Genomic DNA, 15155 nt, shown 5'->3' on the forward strand with positions numbered 1-15155 from the left:
GGGTATTGAAGTAAAACGCGGACATGGGCTCAGCCAATCTTGGCTTGTGGAAAGAATTTGGCATTGATCCTCTTGTCAGTAGGATTTCATTCAAGAACCCAAGTGCTGACAGGGAGAGATACGTTTTTGCCAACGTTCCTCATTTGATAAAATTAGTCAGAAATAACTTAATTGATTCAGGCTTTTATTTAGGCAGTGATTTCATTTCTGACACAAGCATCCGTGAAATGTTGGCAAAATCTAGTACAGAATATGGGCTGGCCTATAAAATTAATGAACTCCATCTATCTGTGAATGGACAGCACAGGCAGCGTGTCAAGTATACTGTGCAGTTATTATAGTCATCTTGTGCAAGTGCTTTAAGGTATTTGGGGAGTAGAGTTCTGTTGGAATCCAATAACTGGCAAGCTATCTCTGATTTTATCTTAATGATAAACAACTGGTTTGATATAATGAATTCAAACAACATGTATGGCGATATACCAGCGAGAAATGGTGTTGGGATTAATAAAGAATTTCAAATAAATACTTTGGAAAAGGTCATAAAGGTAATGATTTCTTTAAAAGTAAAATCACAGAAAACAAGATGTCTGTACAAATTTCAAAAAGGCAAAATTCTTTCTAGCAAGTTGGTTATTGGTCTTTCTAATATGGTCAAAGATGTTTTTAATGTAGATTACATCATGACGCAAAAGTTGAATGAAGACTGCCTAGAGCATCTGTTCGGTTGCATAAGGCAAATGAAGGGCACATACGATCGCCCTAATGCTGTTGAATTTAAGTTTAGGCTTAGGTCATTGATTCTGGGAAAAGATGTAAAAATAATTAGTGAAAAAACAAACATCATTGCAAAGAGCAACAATTATATGTTGACAAATGAGTCTGCATGCAATTCAAAATACAGTGAAGATAGAGAATTGAACAATATACTTGACCAGCTCATTGTTTAAAGATTTAGATTTTGAATGTCCCGCAGAAGATATGAACAATCAGATTCTGGATAAAGAAAATGAAAAAATGGCTGCCACTGTAATTGAAGATGAAGCTCCTAAATATATACTGAAGCTCCTAAATATATACTGAAGCTCCTAAATATATACTGTAGGGGGTTATATTGTCAAAAAGTTTTCTACAAAATATCCACAATTAGGAAAAAAGATGAAAGAGTGTAAAAATGCAAATGAATTGTGGATTGGGATGGTAAACAGAGGTGAGCTGTATATGCCATCAGAGGAATTTTCCTCTCAATTAATTGTCCAACGAGAAGTCTTCAACACAATTCACGGTTCATCACTTTTAGAAGGGAAAGCATACAGAAGAACTCTTGTTGCTGAATTGCAACGATCAGGAATAAAGTTCCCTGAAGAGATTATTGAATTCTTTGCAAAGATCTCTATATATTTTAGACTAAGGGACTTAAATAATGCTATTAAAATGAAGAAGAGAAGACAAAAATTGAAAATGATCGGCGAGATGCAAGAAAAAAATTAAAGTTAAATATTTAGATGTGTGTGTAAATACTTTATACATTTTAAGACCTTCACTCAAGGAATTGTTGTAAAATAAATGAAGGTTATTTCTGTTTGTATTCAAGTGTGTAGAAATTATTTTCATTAATAAAAGTTACAACTACTTCCGTGTTTCTTTGAGTATTCGCTTCTCAGTTCACACGGTTGTACGTTGTACTAAGGCTACAGTAATATAATTTTATCAACAAAATTGTTTGGGCATTCTCAGAATTTTCTGATAACAGTAGTATCAGATTAAGTAGTCAGGAGCAAGAGTTATGCAAAGGGAAATAACAGTAATGCCCTAATCTACAAGGCCGCAGCCCACCAGTGAATCACCAGTTGTGGCCAACTTGATGTCACAGTGAGAGAGAGTATATTTTCTATATAAATATATATATATATATATATATATATATATATATATATATATATATATATATATATATATATATAAATAAAAGGTAGATGTATAGCAATGTATGCAGTAATGTAAAATGATCTGTATATATATATATATATATATATATATATATATATATATATATATATATATATATATATATATATATATATATATATATATATATATATATATATATAAAGGATAGATATATAGCACTGTATGCAGTAATGTAAAATGATCTGTGTATATATATATATATTATATATATATATATATATATATATATATATATATATATATATATATATATACATATATGTATATATATAATATATATATATATATATATATATATATATATATATATATATATATATATATATATATATATATATATATATATATATATATGTGTATAGGAATTACCTAGAAATAAGTGCTGAATGGACTTTTTCATCGGCTGACACGGGACCCGATCCAGAAATAGATATATATATATATATATATATATATATATATATATATATATATATATATATATATATATATATAAAGGATAGATATATAGAAATGTATGCAGTAATGTAAAATGATCTGTGTGTGTATATATATATATATATATATATATATATATATATATATATATATATATATATATATATATATATATATATATATATAATATATATATATATATATATATATATATATATATATATATATATATATATATATTCTGATCATATCAGGATCGAACCCAGGTCTTTCAATTGAAAGACCTGGGTTGTAAAATGATCCTGATGCTATATTATATAGAAATTTATTTCTGCTCCACACATGATTGTGTGTTGATTATTTCTCTCTCTCTCTCTCTCTCTCTCTCTCTCTCTCTCTCTCTCTCTCTCTCTCTCTCTCTCTATATATATATATATATATATATATATATATATATATATATATATATATATATATATATATATGTGTGTGTGTGTGTGTGTGTGTGTGTGTGTGTGTGTGTGTGTGTGTGTGTGTGTATACACATGTAATATATAGGATAGATATATATAGCAAAGTATGCAATAATGTAAAATGATCTGTACTTTTGGTAAATTCTGTTGTATTTGTAATTAACATGTCCTTCATTTTTCTCTTTCAATCACTCAGACGATGCCGGTAAGGATATAACTTAGTTGTTGAGCTGTGCGTCAATCAGTGAATGCTAGTGTTCTTAAATAAAAGAGTGTTGTTTTTGTGTTTCAGTAGTTTTGTTAGTTGTTTATTTTTAGAAATTTAATTGCAAAGTAATCATTGTGTAGTGTTGTCATATAAATGTTCCAAAATGATAAGAGTGATTCATATTGCATAGCTCATAACCAAATCTTTGTCAGAGTTGTTGTTTGAACTTTTCCTCTATTCAACAGATTTGTTCAGTTTCATTTAGTTGAGTCACTGAAGTCTCACTTTGAAATAAGCACCCAAACTCTGTTGTGTGTGATGTAGATGTTAAATCTTCACAAAGAGTATTTTATCTATCACGTGATGTCTTTTTTCACACCAGGGACCTTGAAAAGAAATTATTTAGAAGTAATAAATGCTGTGTTTAACACCTTTGTCTCCACTCCTTGCTATGCTGTAACCATCTAATATAATGACCCTCTGATATAATTTCCCCAACATATTGGAACCATACATTAATTGTTGTCTTAGAAGCCTGACTGATAACAAATGCCATGGATGAATTAAATTGCCATAATTTTGTAGGTAGATCTACTTTTTTAGTTTTTTAAAACTAAATATGTAATCTTACGTTTCTGTCTACACCTTCCAGTTTCATGTGATTTTTTAAGTAGTTAGAAAGCTCCTAAAAATGATTTTGTTCAAAATTTATTGAAAAGTAATTATTTTAACTACAGTGACCAAGCATTTGTGCCCCTTCTAATCACTGTTGAAATGTTACTAATATGCTGCAGTTTGTAGGACAATAATTTTGCTATAAGTAAAATGTGTGGTCTCTCGTAGTATTTACAAGTTATATAGTAGAACTGTGTTTTTGGATTCGCTGGAAGGTTTTAATGAGAACTTCCATCATCGTATTTGCACTCCATGAAATTGTCGTAGTGTTTTTATTTTTTGTCAACATGACAAAAGCTTAAGTAGTGCTGTAGAACTTGCAGTGTAGAAATGAATCAAGTGATATTGTGCTATTAGTAATTATAAATTCCTTTTTATTTGTAGAGAATATATGATTTTTGAAATTGACCTGCATGAGAAATTCATAATTATGCAGTAGTCTTGGATAATTCAGAATTAGAGACAAGGCTATCGATGTTGATTGACTGATTTTTAAACATATGCTGACTGGAGAAAGGACTGTAGTTGCCTTAAAGATATGCATTTATAGAGCCCCATATCATATAGTGTTGCTATTGTTCAGAAATAGCTAGTGGGAAAGAATGCTAATTCCAAATGTTTCCCAATAACTGGAGAAAGTTATTCATACTATATCTGTTTTGTTGATGTGTTAAATGTTTATTTGTTGGCTGTATCACAGGGTCATGGACTTTGTCACATTGTAATGTAATGGACTTATGTTGGCCATATTGTAACATAATGGACTTAATGCCATCCATATTGTAATGTAGTGGTATTATGGAATACAGTATTTTGTCATCTGTCAAATGGCAGGAACATGTCTAAAATTTGAGATAGCAAACTTGGTATGGGAAATGGTAGTTTTAGAATGATTATGTGCCGTATGCTACAGTAAACTAGAGATGGCAGACAACATTTCTAACAGGTTTCAAATTTCTTTACACTTTATATGGAAGTCTTTTGTTACTTTTCATGTACATGACACATCATTGCATTTTATACAACTAAAAAAAGTCACCGAATGATCATTCATAGTTCTGAGAGACCACTGACCTTGAGCAAAACCATGAAGTTAAGTAATGCAGCCAATTCAAAATCCACTCAATCCAATTATAGTGTACATCTTAATAAGTGTACTGGGGTCCAAAACATTCCTTGACATGGTGCATAACAACAGTCATCAAAATACTGCAATCTATGTTGTGCCTAGAAGAAATGATGTTTGAACTTGAACCAAGTTTCATTGTTAAAAGGTTGCTTTTCAAGGATACTTAATTTTCTCTAACAGCAACATAACTAGTGCCAACTATTTACTTTTGGTATAAATACAGTACAGTTTTTGCCTAGAAATACTGATTGAGCTTAGATTCATCCAGTCATATATGGGGCTTTTAGTGCCGTTGTCAAAGAACAAAGCGCAGGTAGCATGTGTTTAATTAACAGGAATTAGTATTTTTAGATAAATGTATGCAACTTAACAAGTTTTATAATGGTATGAAAGATGTACATTTTCATGATTTTAAACCATTTGTTTTAGTTTTGATATTGGGTATTCATCTTTTTAGTTCAAATAATCTAGCTTGTGTATACTGAGAGATATACTCCAGTTCAAATAAACTTTCATTTTTTTTTCAACCTATTTGTACATTTCTCAGCAGTACTTAATCTACTTACCCTATTAATGCCATTCTTTGTCAATCATTTGAACTTGCAGGAGCAGGAGGAAACTAACGGAAATGCTGGCGAGGTGAAGTGATAAAAAAACAGCTCACAGATCTCATTCTTAGGGCCAACCCCAGCCTGCTGCAACTTGAACAATTCTTTTTCGCATGACTACATTTACTATTTGTTATTCTCCTACTTCTACTGTTTCTTATTGCCAGGAATATAAGCTGCAGTCCAGTTATCTCTACTATAAGCACCTCAGATTAGTATTAGTGAAATGCCAAAGTATTAAGATCCCAATTAGAATTTATTTTTTTATTTATCATTTGGGTACTGTATGAGAGAGCCAAGTGACTGTTGTAATTTGTTGACATTTAATTAGCTCCATTTGTGATGGTCTCACCTTGAAATGGTTGTTCCATGACCAGTCTTATTTCTGATTCTATATTACCAATTTTACTAGTGAGAAACTTGGCATTTCACAGATGTATTTTTTATGTACTAGACAAGTTGAACCATGATTGATCAGATTTTGCTTTTATTTTGAATCATTTTTTGAGCTGCAATAGACTGTGTACAAGTTTCCATTGGCTGTGAGTGTGCAGGTGAATGAAGATGTTAGCACCACTGGCTGTGTGCAGATTTGTAACAGGAGAATTATGATGCTGATTTAGGAAGTGCATTTGAGATAGATCTAGTTCCAGTAGTGGAAAGTTTACAATAGCAACTGATGGGTTTGGTATTTATTGGTTCATGTGCTCTCAAGGTAGCCAGGCTTCTGTTAGAAGATCTCTGAAGATATGAAAAGATAATCATTGGTTCTTTGGTTAATTATTAGTTTTTATTGTTGTATGGTGTGAACTAGTTTGCTTTAATATTCTTCATTGACATTGAATCATGCTGTAACTTCATGTATTTATAGTATATACAATTTGATAATTCAGCAGTATACCAGAGACATAATTTTTTATTCATTATTCAGTTGTCCTTGAATGATGATATTGCAGAAATGATGCATACTTCAGTCTTCATAACTGTAATATTGCAGTAATGATTTTCTTAATTCATAATTCACTTTCAGTTACATGAAAAATATAGATGTAAACAAGGTCCAGATTGTCTTGTGTATTATTCACTTGTTGGTATTTCTCTGGAACATGCTCTAGAATAACATATCTTCAAAGAATGCTGAAATTGTATGAGCTTTGTAGAGGGCAGGAGTGCACGAATTTGTCTGCGAGGAGTGAATGTTGTGTCTGACTAGAGATTTGAGCTCTGTGCTCCCTTTTTAGAGATTTACTACTTTCACTCCTGTAGAAATTTCTGCATTATCTTTTTATCTTTCACCTGTCATCTTACTTTGCCCCCAAAAAATAAGGATGCTGTCTTGAGGGTGTAGTATGTTATTTTTTTTTTGACAGAAGTGACTTATTTTATTCCACTTAATTTCAATGCTTTTCTTTCGCTCCCCTTTTTTTTACACACCCCTCACAGGAACAGAACGACGTGGCCACGGTGAGTCAGGCCAAGGTTGAAAAGTTGATTCATCACCAGCAACGGCTAGATCCCATCGCATCGTGGACATATCCCTTTTTTCAGTGCTTGCACCTGCAGTTGGCTCCAATTAATTTTTTGCTTTGGATGTATATGTTATGTATATATGATATATTAAAATTAATTTCTCATTATTGTGGTATACTGGCTTCAGTATTAACTGTCTCATATGTAATGAATAATCATGAATAGCCAAAACATTTAACATTCAGCCCAAGAAGCATTGTTAATTGGTGCCTCCTGCATTTTTCAGTAATTTTTGCATCATGTATATTTAGCTTTAAGGATCATAGCAAGAATACAGATGTCCATATGCTATTTTGTATGACAGCTGTGATCAGAGTTCATCTTTGTATTTGATGGCTCGGTAAAGACGGCCAGCTTAGACAGTGCCCATCTTGATCTGCTAGTGAAATACTATTTATATTAATTACCATTATTACCGTATTGTCATCCTTACAACATAGGAAATGCATATTGCACTCATAGTACAGTATTTTAGGTATATGAGGCTCCAGTTTTGTAGTTTTTTCTTACTTTCCAATGTGAATGTTTCTTTTCTTTCAAGAGGGTAGATTTTGCCATACGACTCAAAAATGTGACTTTGCTACTCCGAGAATATCGTAGGCTAATAGAACAGTACCATGTATTGTAGAAAATATATTACTGTAATAGAAAGAAAGCTTGCGGTGCTACTTAGACCGTAATTTATTGTATTCAGTTGTACTGTATTGCCTTTTTGCATTCTGTACCCTTTTCTAGAGGTGCCATATGCACCTGTGAAACTTCCAGGATATACAGTACAAGTACAGCATATGAGAGATATTAGTTTAGAAACTCAGAACATCACAGTACACAAAGGCCATCCTAAGGATGACCTGTCCTTATCAGATACTCATGTTCTTACTGAAATATTCTTTTAATAACTTCATTTTTTATTTGCTTAGTTGAAGTCGAGAGTTTTATGTTACATCGTGTAGTTGTAGTGTGAGAAAAGTTCCCATTAAGTTTTTGGTAATTGTCTTTAGGTAGAACTTCGATCTTTATATTTTGATAAAGCTAACATCCTGGAATATTTACAAGACTGCTTATGCAGTACTTTAAAATTGTAAGCCTTTAACTGATGATAAATTTGACTTTAATGGAGTACTGTGTATGGATTTTGGATTACTGTTTATGGATTTTGGATGATTCAGAATTTACAGATTTTTTATTTATTCAAATAATTTTTGTAATGTTTATTTTTTATGTTCTTCATATTTTTACTCCATATAACCATGTTTATCTAAACATTACAATAAAGTAGTTCTAAATGAGTAGATTTGCTGCTTAATTTGATGTTAAATACAATACTGTATACAGTACCTGCAATCAAACAATATGATTTTAGATGCACTAAGGATCTTTATTCAGTAGCTTAATGTTCAACACTCATCCACTAACATTTAACATTTAAAACCTGTTTAGAATATTTACAACTGTTTCAGAAGTAAAACTGAAAGAAGATATCTTAGTTGTAGCCTCTCCTTTGTATTATTGTTACTATTTATCGTATGTCATAGTATACTGTATACTGTTGCTTTTAGTTTTATTGCAATGACATAACTACCATGTCCAGACATTTTTGCATGATGTAAGCTTATGTTTTAGGCATGTTCAATATATCCCTTTTGGAACTGTCTCATAATCTTGGGAGTTGCAGTGAGTTTGCATGAAACAAACACTGCCATTATACTCTTTCAAGTTTTCGGTTATTCTTTCTTCTTTTCACTGGACTTGAATTCAGGTATTTATGTATTCTTCTTGGCACTTTTATTTCTCTTAATACAGTATTCTATTCATTATTTCTGCATGCAATATCTTATAGTTTTAAATGCATGAGACTATTTACTATATATGCACAAGCAGTAATGTTACTTAAGAATCCTTTTAAATGGTTAAGTGACTAAACTTGATTTATAATCTTTTTAAGTTTTTTGTAAGGTTCTATTCACTACTTTCTGACATATACTGTATAGGTTTTTAATACCTTACAAAGTATTTTAATCACCCACTAAAATTTACTTCTAATCACTTAAAAAATATTACCCTTAATCACCTACAAAAGATAACCTGTAATCACTTACAAAAATTTACTTCTAATCACCTGCAAAATTTAGTTGTGAAAATATTTTTTAACACATTTTGAGGTCATTAACTATATACTATACTAGGTTGATTTTCGTTATACAGTATAGGAAACAATGTAAGTTATGTGTAGGGCAGAAAGATTTCTGGTAATTCGAAGTACTTTGATAAAATTTCTCTTGTAATTCGGAAAGTTCATCGTGTTGTAACAGTCATTGGAAGGCCAGCCAGTGGCTGAAGGTTCTAGTCGAATTATTGGAAGTTCATCTGTGACGGGAAGAAAACAATCTCCTAAAATCAGTTGGACTAATCTTGTTCTGTTTTGCAGGAGAATATGGGTGATGGGGCTGGGGAACCCAGGTCAGAACTGCAAGAGCTGCAGTTTAAGGCCAACCAAGTCACAGATGAAACCTTGGAATCCACCCGTCGTATGTTGTCGCTATGCGAGGAGGTATGTGCCATTTCTGGTATAAGTACATGTTTAGGATTAAAAACATGAACACTGTCTAGTGTAAATACTTCTTGTAATACAGTATGTGGATTTTTAGAGCTTGGGTTGTTTTTAAGTTACTGTTGCTGATAAGTAAAGTACTAATGTTTGTTGCATCTTAGATAAAGCTTTCATAAGCAATGGGAATTCTTCCATAAAATAATTTCCAAACATTTTGAATTCAGACTGTGATCCTTCAGATAAATACAGTATATAAAACTTGTGGATGGGAAATGCTGGTAGTTTCAAAAAGTATACTCAAAACAACTGCATTACAATTGAAAACTGTCAGAGCAAAACTAGGAAGTATATTTTATGAATTCTAGCCAAATGAAAACTGTTTCGCATAATTTTTATTGTATATATTTAACCCTTTTTATGATAGGCAAATTTATTTTATTCTGTTCAAATATCTCTAATTGCATACATAGAAAAAAATTGTAAACAAAAGTTTAGATATTACAGTAGCTGATTTCAGCAGTAGGTTTGATAGTTCAGATGCATAGCAAGCAAATATGTTCTCTTCTTGTGACATACTTTGGTACAGATATAATTTACATTTAGGCAAGATTTGCCACAGTAATTAAAAAAAGTTGATGGCACTTTGATGTTTTATATTTTGAGGGAAATTATTTTTTTTTAATTTATGGTGTATTTGTGTAACTGCTGTAAATGACATCGCCGTTAGATGGGAGGACTTGGTGCAAATGTGCAAATTGTTTTCATGGTAGAAATTTCACAAAAGTTTGAATTATTAGAGATTCACATTATGAATTATTCATTACACGCTAACAGTCAAAGGAAGCTGGTATTCGAACCTTGGTTGCTTTGGATGACCAGGGAGGTGAGTTCATTCAGGGAAAAATAAATCCTTGTACTGTAAAGCATTTGTAAGTGTTAGAGCACCTTTATTTTAGGTTTATCTTTGTTTTTAGTAGAGCTTCAGTAGTTTATATGTGGAGTTACCTCTTACAGCAAATGTTGCAAGGATCATTTTAGTAGTTTTTCTTATGCATTTTGATGTATCCTTATGAAAAAGTTTATTTGATGCTTCACATTTCCTACAAATGTAGATTTGTTTTAGTTTTATGAGTAATCCTTTATGCAGTAAGAAGTAGTCCATTATTTTATGTATCACTGGTTAGAAGTACCCTAAGAGTTTTAGTATAGGGTTTGCCTGGGGATCCAGTCAAGGTACGTTAAAACTATAAATGAGTTTCTGGATGTTATTACTTAATTCTTGCATTTTTCAGTATTAAGAATGCCTCCAGTATTTGCTTAATGGTTTTATGTTACTGGTTTGCTTGTTGCGTTTAGAGTTGAGACTTAAATTCCAAGGACCCTTGTTAGGATATGTCACTTCCAACAAACAGCATAGATATGCTAATTGATAATTTAGTATCATAAATTGCTGCACTAGTACATCAGTATTTGCTCTCAAATCCAGTGAAGCGCATCTTAAAAAAATGAACATTCTTCAGTCGTTTTATACAGGTATTGTGAAACAAATCATGTATTTTGTTCTGGGTGTTTGAACAAAAGCTCAGTCATTTCTGAAATGATGAGGAAGTTTAGTGGAATGTGAAAGAAAAGTGTTTTAACTTCTTCAGAGTAATGAAGCTGGGATAGAGACCTTAGTCATCCTGGATCAACAAGGGGGTAAGGTTTATGTCAAGTGTCAGGGCAAGCATGTGGTGCTGGTTGGTACATATGCTGTATACAGTATACAGTATACAGTATAGATGATGGCTTATTTTGTGTGTGTGCTTTTATGAATATATTCTCATGTTATGCTCTTCTCCTGAGAAACATATATACAGTACTGTAGTATATACAGTACATGGCATATGAACATAAGCATATATGTGTTGGTAATTCATAAGATGCATAATGCATAATCATATGTGAATATAAATTATATACTGTAATGTATTCAGATACAGTATGTATGTATAGTACACAACAAATCATTTACTTGCAAAGTCAAAACTGTGGTCAGTAAATTGTCCAGACTTTTCATTTGTTGTAAAATAAAGTGATAGTTGACAAGTATGTGCACACATGTGCTCCTCAAATCCTTGGGTGCCTCACAGTCAGTCAGATAACTGTGGCAGTGAATAACATAACTTTTTTATTAAGCTTTTGAATACTGTGAATTCTACATTTTTTCTTGAAGAATTACTTTAATTTGCAGATTTATATAATTTTTTTTATATTGTCATCCACATTGGGTGTATTATTGCTCTTACAAAATAAAATTTATGGGATTTTCAGTTTTCCATAGTGATTGGTAATTTGTGAGGAATTCCTTTAAAAGTAATTAGCCTTTTGTTATGAGGAAGAACGTGTTGATCTGAGAAGGTAGACTTAATTTTTCCCATCATACATGATGAATTCCACTTCTGAAAGACATAAGAGGAGACATAAGAGGAAATTACAATCTTGCAAAAAAAGCAAGAGGATTTTATCCTTCTCCATCAGTGTTGGAGAAGCTGTTAGCTCTATATTCACCCAGGATCAAGTTGCAAAATGTGTGATACCCCAGCCAAGAAGGCCAGGTTCAGCTGGGATCTGGAGAGTTTGGATTGTTGATGGGGAAGATGATGATGCCACAGACTACTATAGCAGAACAGGGTTAGGTTAATTTCAGTGTGGTACTTGAATGTATCTTCAAGGTTTTCAACTTGGAGTGGCAAAACAAGCCAAGAAACTTGTTAGAAGAGTGGCAAAACAAGCCAAGAAACTTGTTAGAAGAGTGGCAAAACAAGCTAAGAAACTTGTTAGAAGAGTGGCAAAACAAGCCAAGAAACTTGTTAGAAGAGTGGCAAAACAAGCCAAGAAACTTGTTAGAAGAGTGGCAAAACAAGCCAAGAAACTTGTTAGAAGAGTGGCAAACAAGCCAAGAAACTTGTTAGAAGAGTGGCAAAACAAGCCAAGAAACTTGTTAGAAGAGTGGCAAAACAAGCCAAGAAACTTGTTAGAAGAGTGGCAAAACAAGCCAAGAAACTTGTTAGAAGAGTGGCAAAACAAGCCAAGAAACTTGTTAGAAGAGTGGCAAAACAAGCCAAGAAACTTGTTAGAAGAGTGGCAAAACAAGCCAAGAAACTTGTTAGAAGAGTGGCAAAACAAGCCAAGAAACTTGTTAGCTATAAAATTGAAGACAAATCCAGCCAGGACAGAGGACACTTTTCTCACTCAGGAGCTTCCTGTTGCCACTGGTTCGGCGGACACCATGACTGATAATTAATGCATGGCAAGAAAGTCTCTGGGTATGGCCACAATAATCCTGTGATTCACCCTTAGCTGTTTATCCTTCCCTGCATGAGATTACAGCGACTTAACAGGTCGACAGCCTGTTCCAGCCTGGCACAGCACTCACCTTCAGGTACCAAGGCTCTGACTCAAGATGGTGACTAACTCAGTGGATTGCTTTTTGAAGGAGTTCCTGGCCATTGCAAATTGTTAAGAGAGTGCTTTCCTTGTTGGGTTGAACAGTTAGTGACTTCAAGTGGTACTCTTCATACTGGTGAACATTTTTTTGAATAAAAGGAATGCTATGCTGTCATGAAGGACTTTTTGTACTTAATGTCAGTATGAGCTCTGCTTAACTGAATTCATCGATACAAACATCTTCTCACAGGAGCTGATGATGGAACTGGTGAACAAGCTTAATTCAGCAGCAACGCGAGTAGTATTTATGAATCTTTGAGTACTGTACCTGCTTGCAGATCTATTTTTCACATCCCAATTGTTGAACACAAAGTCTGTACCAGCAGCCAGTGAGGAGGCTGACCTCACCAGTTAAAAGAAAGTATTAATCCCACAGCCGTGCTCAGGACTCCCTATGCCAGAAGATGGCAGTTGCCCTTTCAATCTAGAAGTACCTTATACTATGGGAGCCAGAGCCCCTGGTAAAAGAAGAAGGATGCCAGATTAGTGCGTCTTCATGGTTTCTTACTGTGGTGGAAATTTGTGTCCAGAAATTCCTGAGGTCAAGGGACCAGTTGGGAAGCAAGCCAGAGACAACACTCGTGATCAGGGAAGATTGCTGGCTTCTCAGTCTGGAGTTAGGACCCTGGCAAACCTCCCTGGCTTGATTAAAAAATATGCACCGCAGGTGCAGGTTTTCAATAACGCCATGGCAGCATCTCATGAATTGATTTGCTATTAGCCACGCCCTTTGGAGCATGTTAGGTCCTAGTTAAGTTGTGTTCCAAAATTTTAGGTAAAGAATTGTAATCCCTCAAATTACCCAAAATCTGATGGTACCAGATAATTAATTTATTTCTGGAACAAGGACCCTTTTTATTTAGTGTAAAACTAATACAGTAATAGGCAACTAATTTCAGAACTGAGTGGATGGTTGTGTTCAGTTTTCTGTATAGATTACACCAACTTGTCTACTTTTCTTCAGTCTGAAATTACCTAAGCAACATTTTTTCCCTAAGGTAGACTTTTCTTTGCTATCATAACATTGTTCTGCGCCATTGTCTTGACAATTTCTTTTTAGATTTACTTGAATTACACTGGCGTAGTGTTTCAACTTATTAGGATAGATTTTTTGCCAGAATTATAAGGAATTCATCAAGCCAAACATTCATATTAGCTAACCAAAAAAATAAGCTGCAGAACATTTCATGCACAATATTTCAATGAGTGTATGTTAGTTATTATAATTTTTATTTTTAGTCATTACCAATGGTTTCTATAGATATTCTAGTTAAGTAAACTGGCAGTTGTTTGAACTTGCATCCTTCATGAATGACCTGATTATCTTTTCAAATTGACAGCCAAGTTTTAATTGCAGCTACCTGTCTATCTGATATGCTGCCCAAAGTTTGTTGTAAATCCACATACCAGCACATTTGCTTATGCAAATTATTTTGTATTATGTTCATTCTACATTTTCTTGAGGCTGTAATCTGTTTTCCTTCATTTGTACAAGATTCTACCTTGTACCTCATTGAAGGCATATATTGGATTGATAAACTTACTAATCAAAGTTCCACTGCTACAATGGATTGATTATATATTTATTGAATATGACTCATAAATGGCAAGTTTAAAGTTCTTTTCTGTACATTCTCTCATATGATTAATAGCCTTAAAGCCTATAATTTTTTTCAGTTTAGCTCTTTTTGTAGTGATAGGAAGTTTAGAATTATTTTCTGACCTTCCTACCATAAGCTGGCACTAAGACATTTTAAAAGAAATCTAGATCCTAATCTTCATGAAATCTAGGAAAATCAGCACCTCTTACGAGAGCTGTATGATTTGATATTATGAGGGAAACAGAAGGAGGTAGCATATGTTTAAAGTATAAACAAAATGAAATATGAAAAAATTTTTTAAATTTTGCCAGTAAGTATAGTAAGAACTTAGGTTGGATGCCTACACAAATAACTAGTGAAGGCTTACATTTAAGTAAAAAACCAAGCAGAATGTTTTTTGAATTTCATTATCACTATAGGTGTTGCCATTTACATGACCTGTATCTGCAAAACTTTGGTAAAATCTGTATTAATTTTCTACA

The 15155-nt window shown here is 32.8% G+C and overlaps 1 protein-coding gene across 10 annotated transcripts in view; it reads left to right on the top strand.

Moving 5' to 3' along the window:
• Positions 1-15155, top strand: part of LOC136831410 (synaptosomal-associated protein 25-like) — a 176922-nt gene that overhangs the window by 116559 nt on the left and 45208 nt on the right. For 4 of the 10 annotated variants that reach the window (XR_010850864.1, XR_010850863.1, XM_067091803.1 and 1 more), the window contains exons 1-2: positions 5453-5533; positions 9461-9583. Coding sequence is in view for 7 of the 10 variants with exons in the window: in XM_067091803.1 (XP_066947904.1) it covers positions 5468-5533; positions 9461-9583 (189 nt within the window). In the remaining 3 variants the exon portion in view is untranslated. Of the gene's footprint in view, positions 1-5452; positions 5534-6948; positions 6967-9460; positions 9584-10417; positions 10467-15155 lie in introns of those variants that run through there. The other 6 variants (XR_010850862.1, XM_067091800.1, XM_067091805.1 and 3 more) reach the window with 5 other exon arrangements.

Source organism: Macrobrachium rosenbergii, chromosome 48 (assembly GCF_040412425.1).
Source record: "Macrobrachium rosenbergii isolate ZJJX-2024 chromosome 48, ASM4041242v1, whole genome shotgun sequence".
NCBI classification, from domain to species: Eukaryota; Metazoa; Arthropoda; class Malacostraca; order Decapoda; family Palaemonidae; genus Macrobrachium; species Macrobrachium rosenbergii.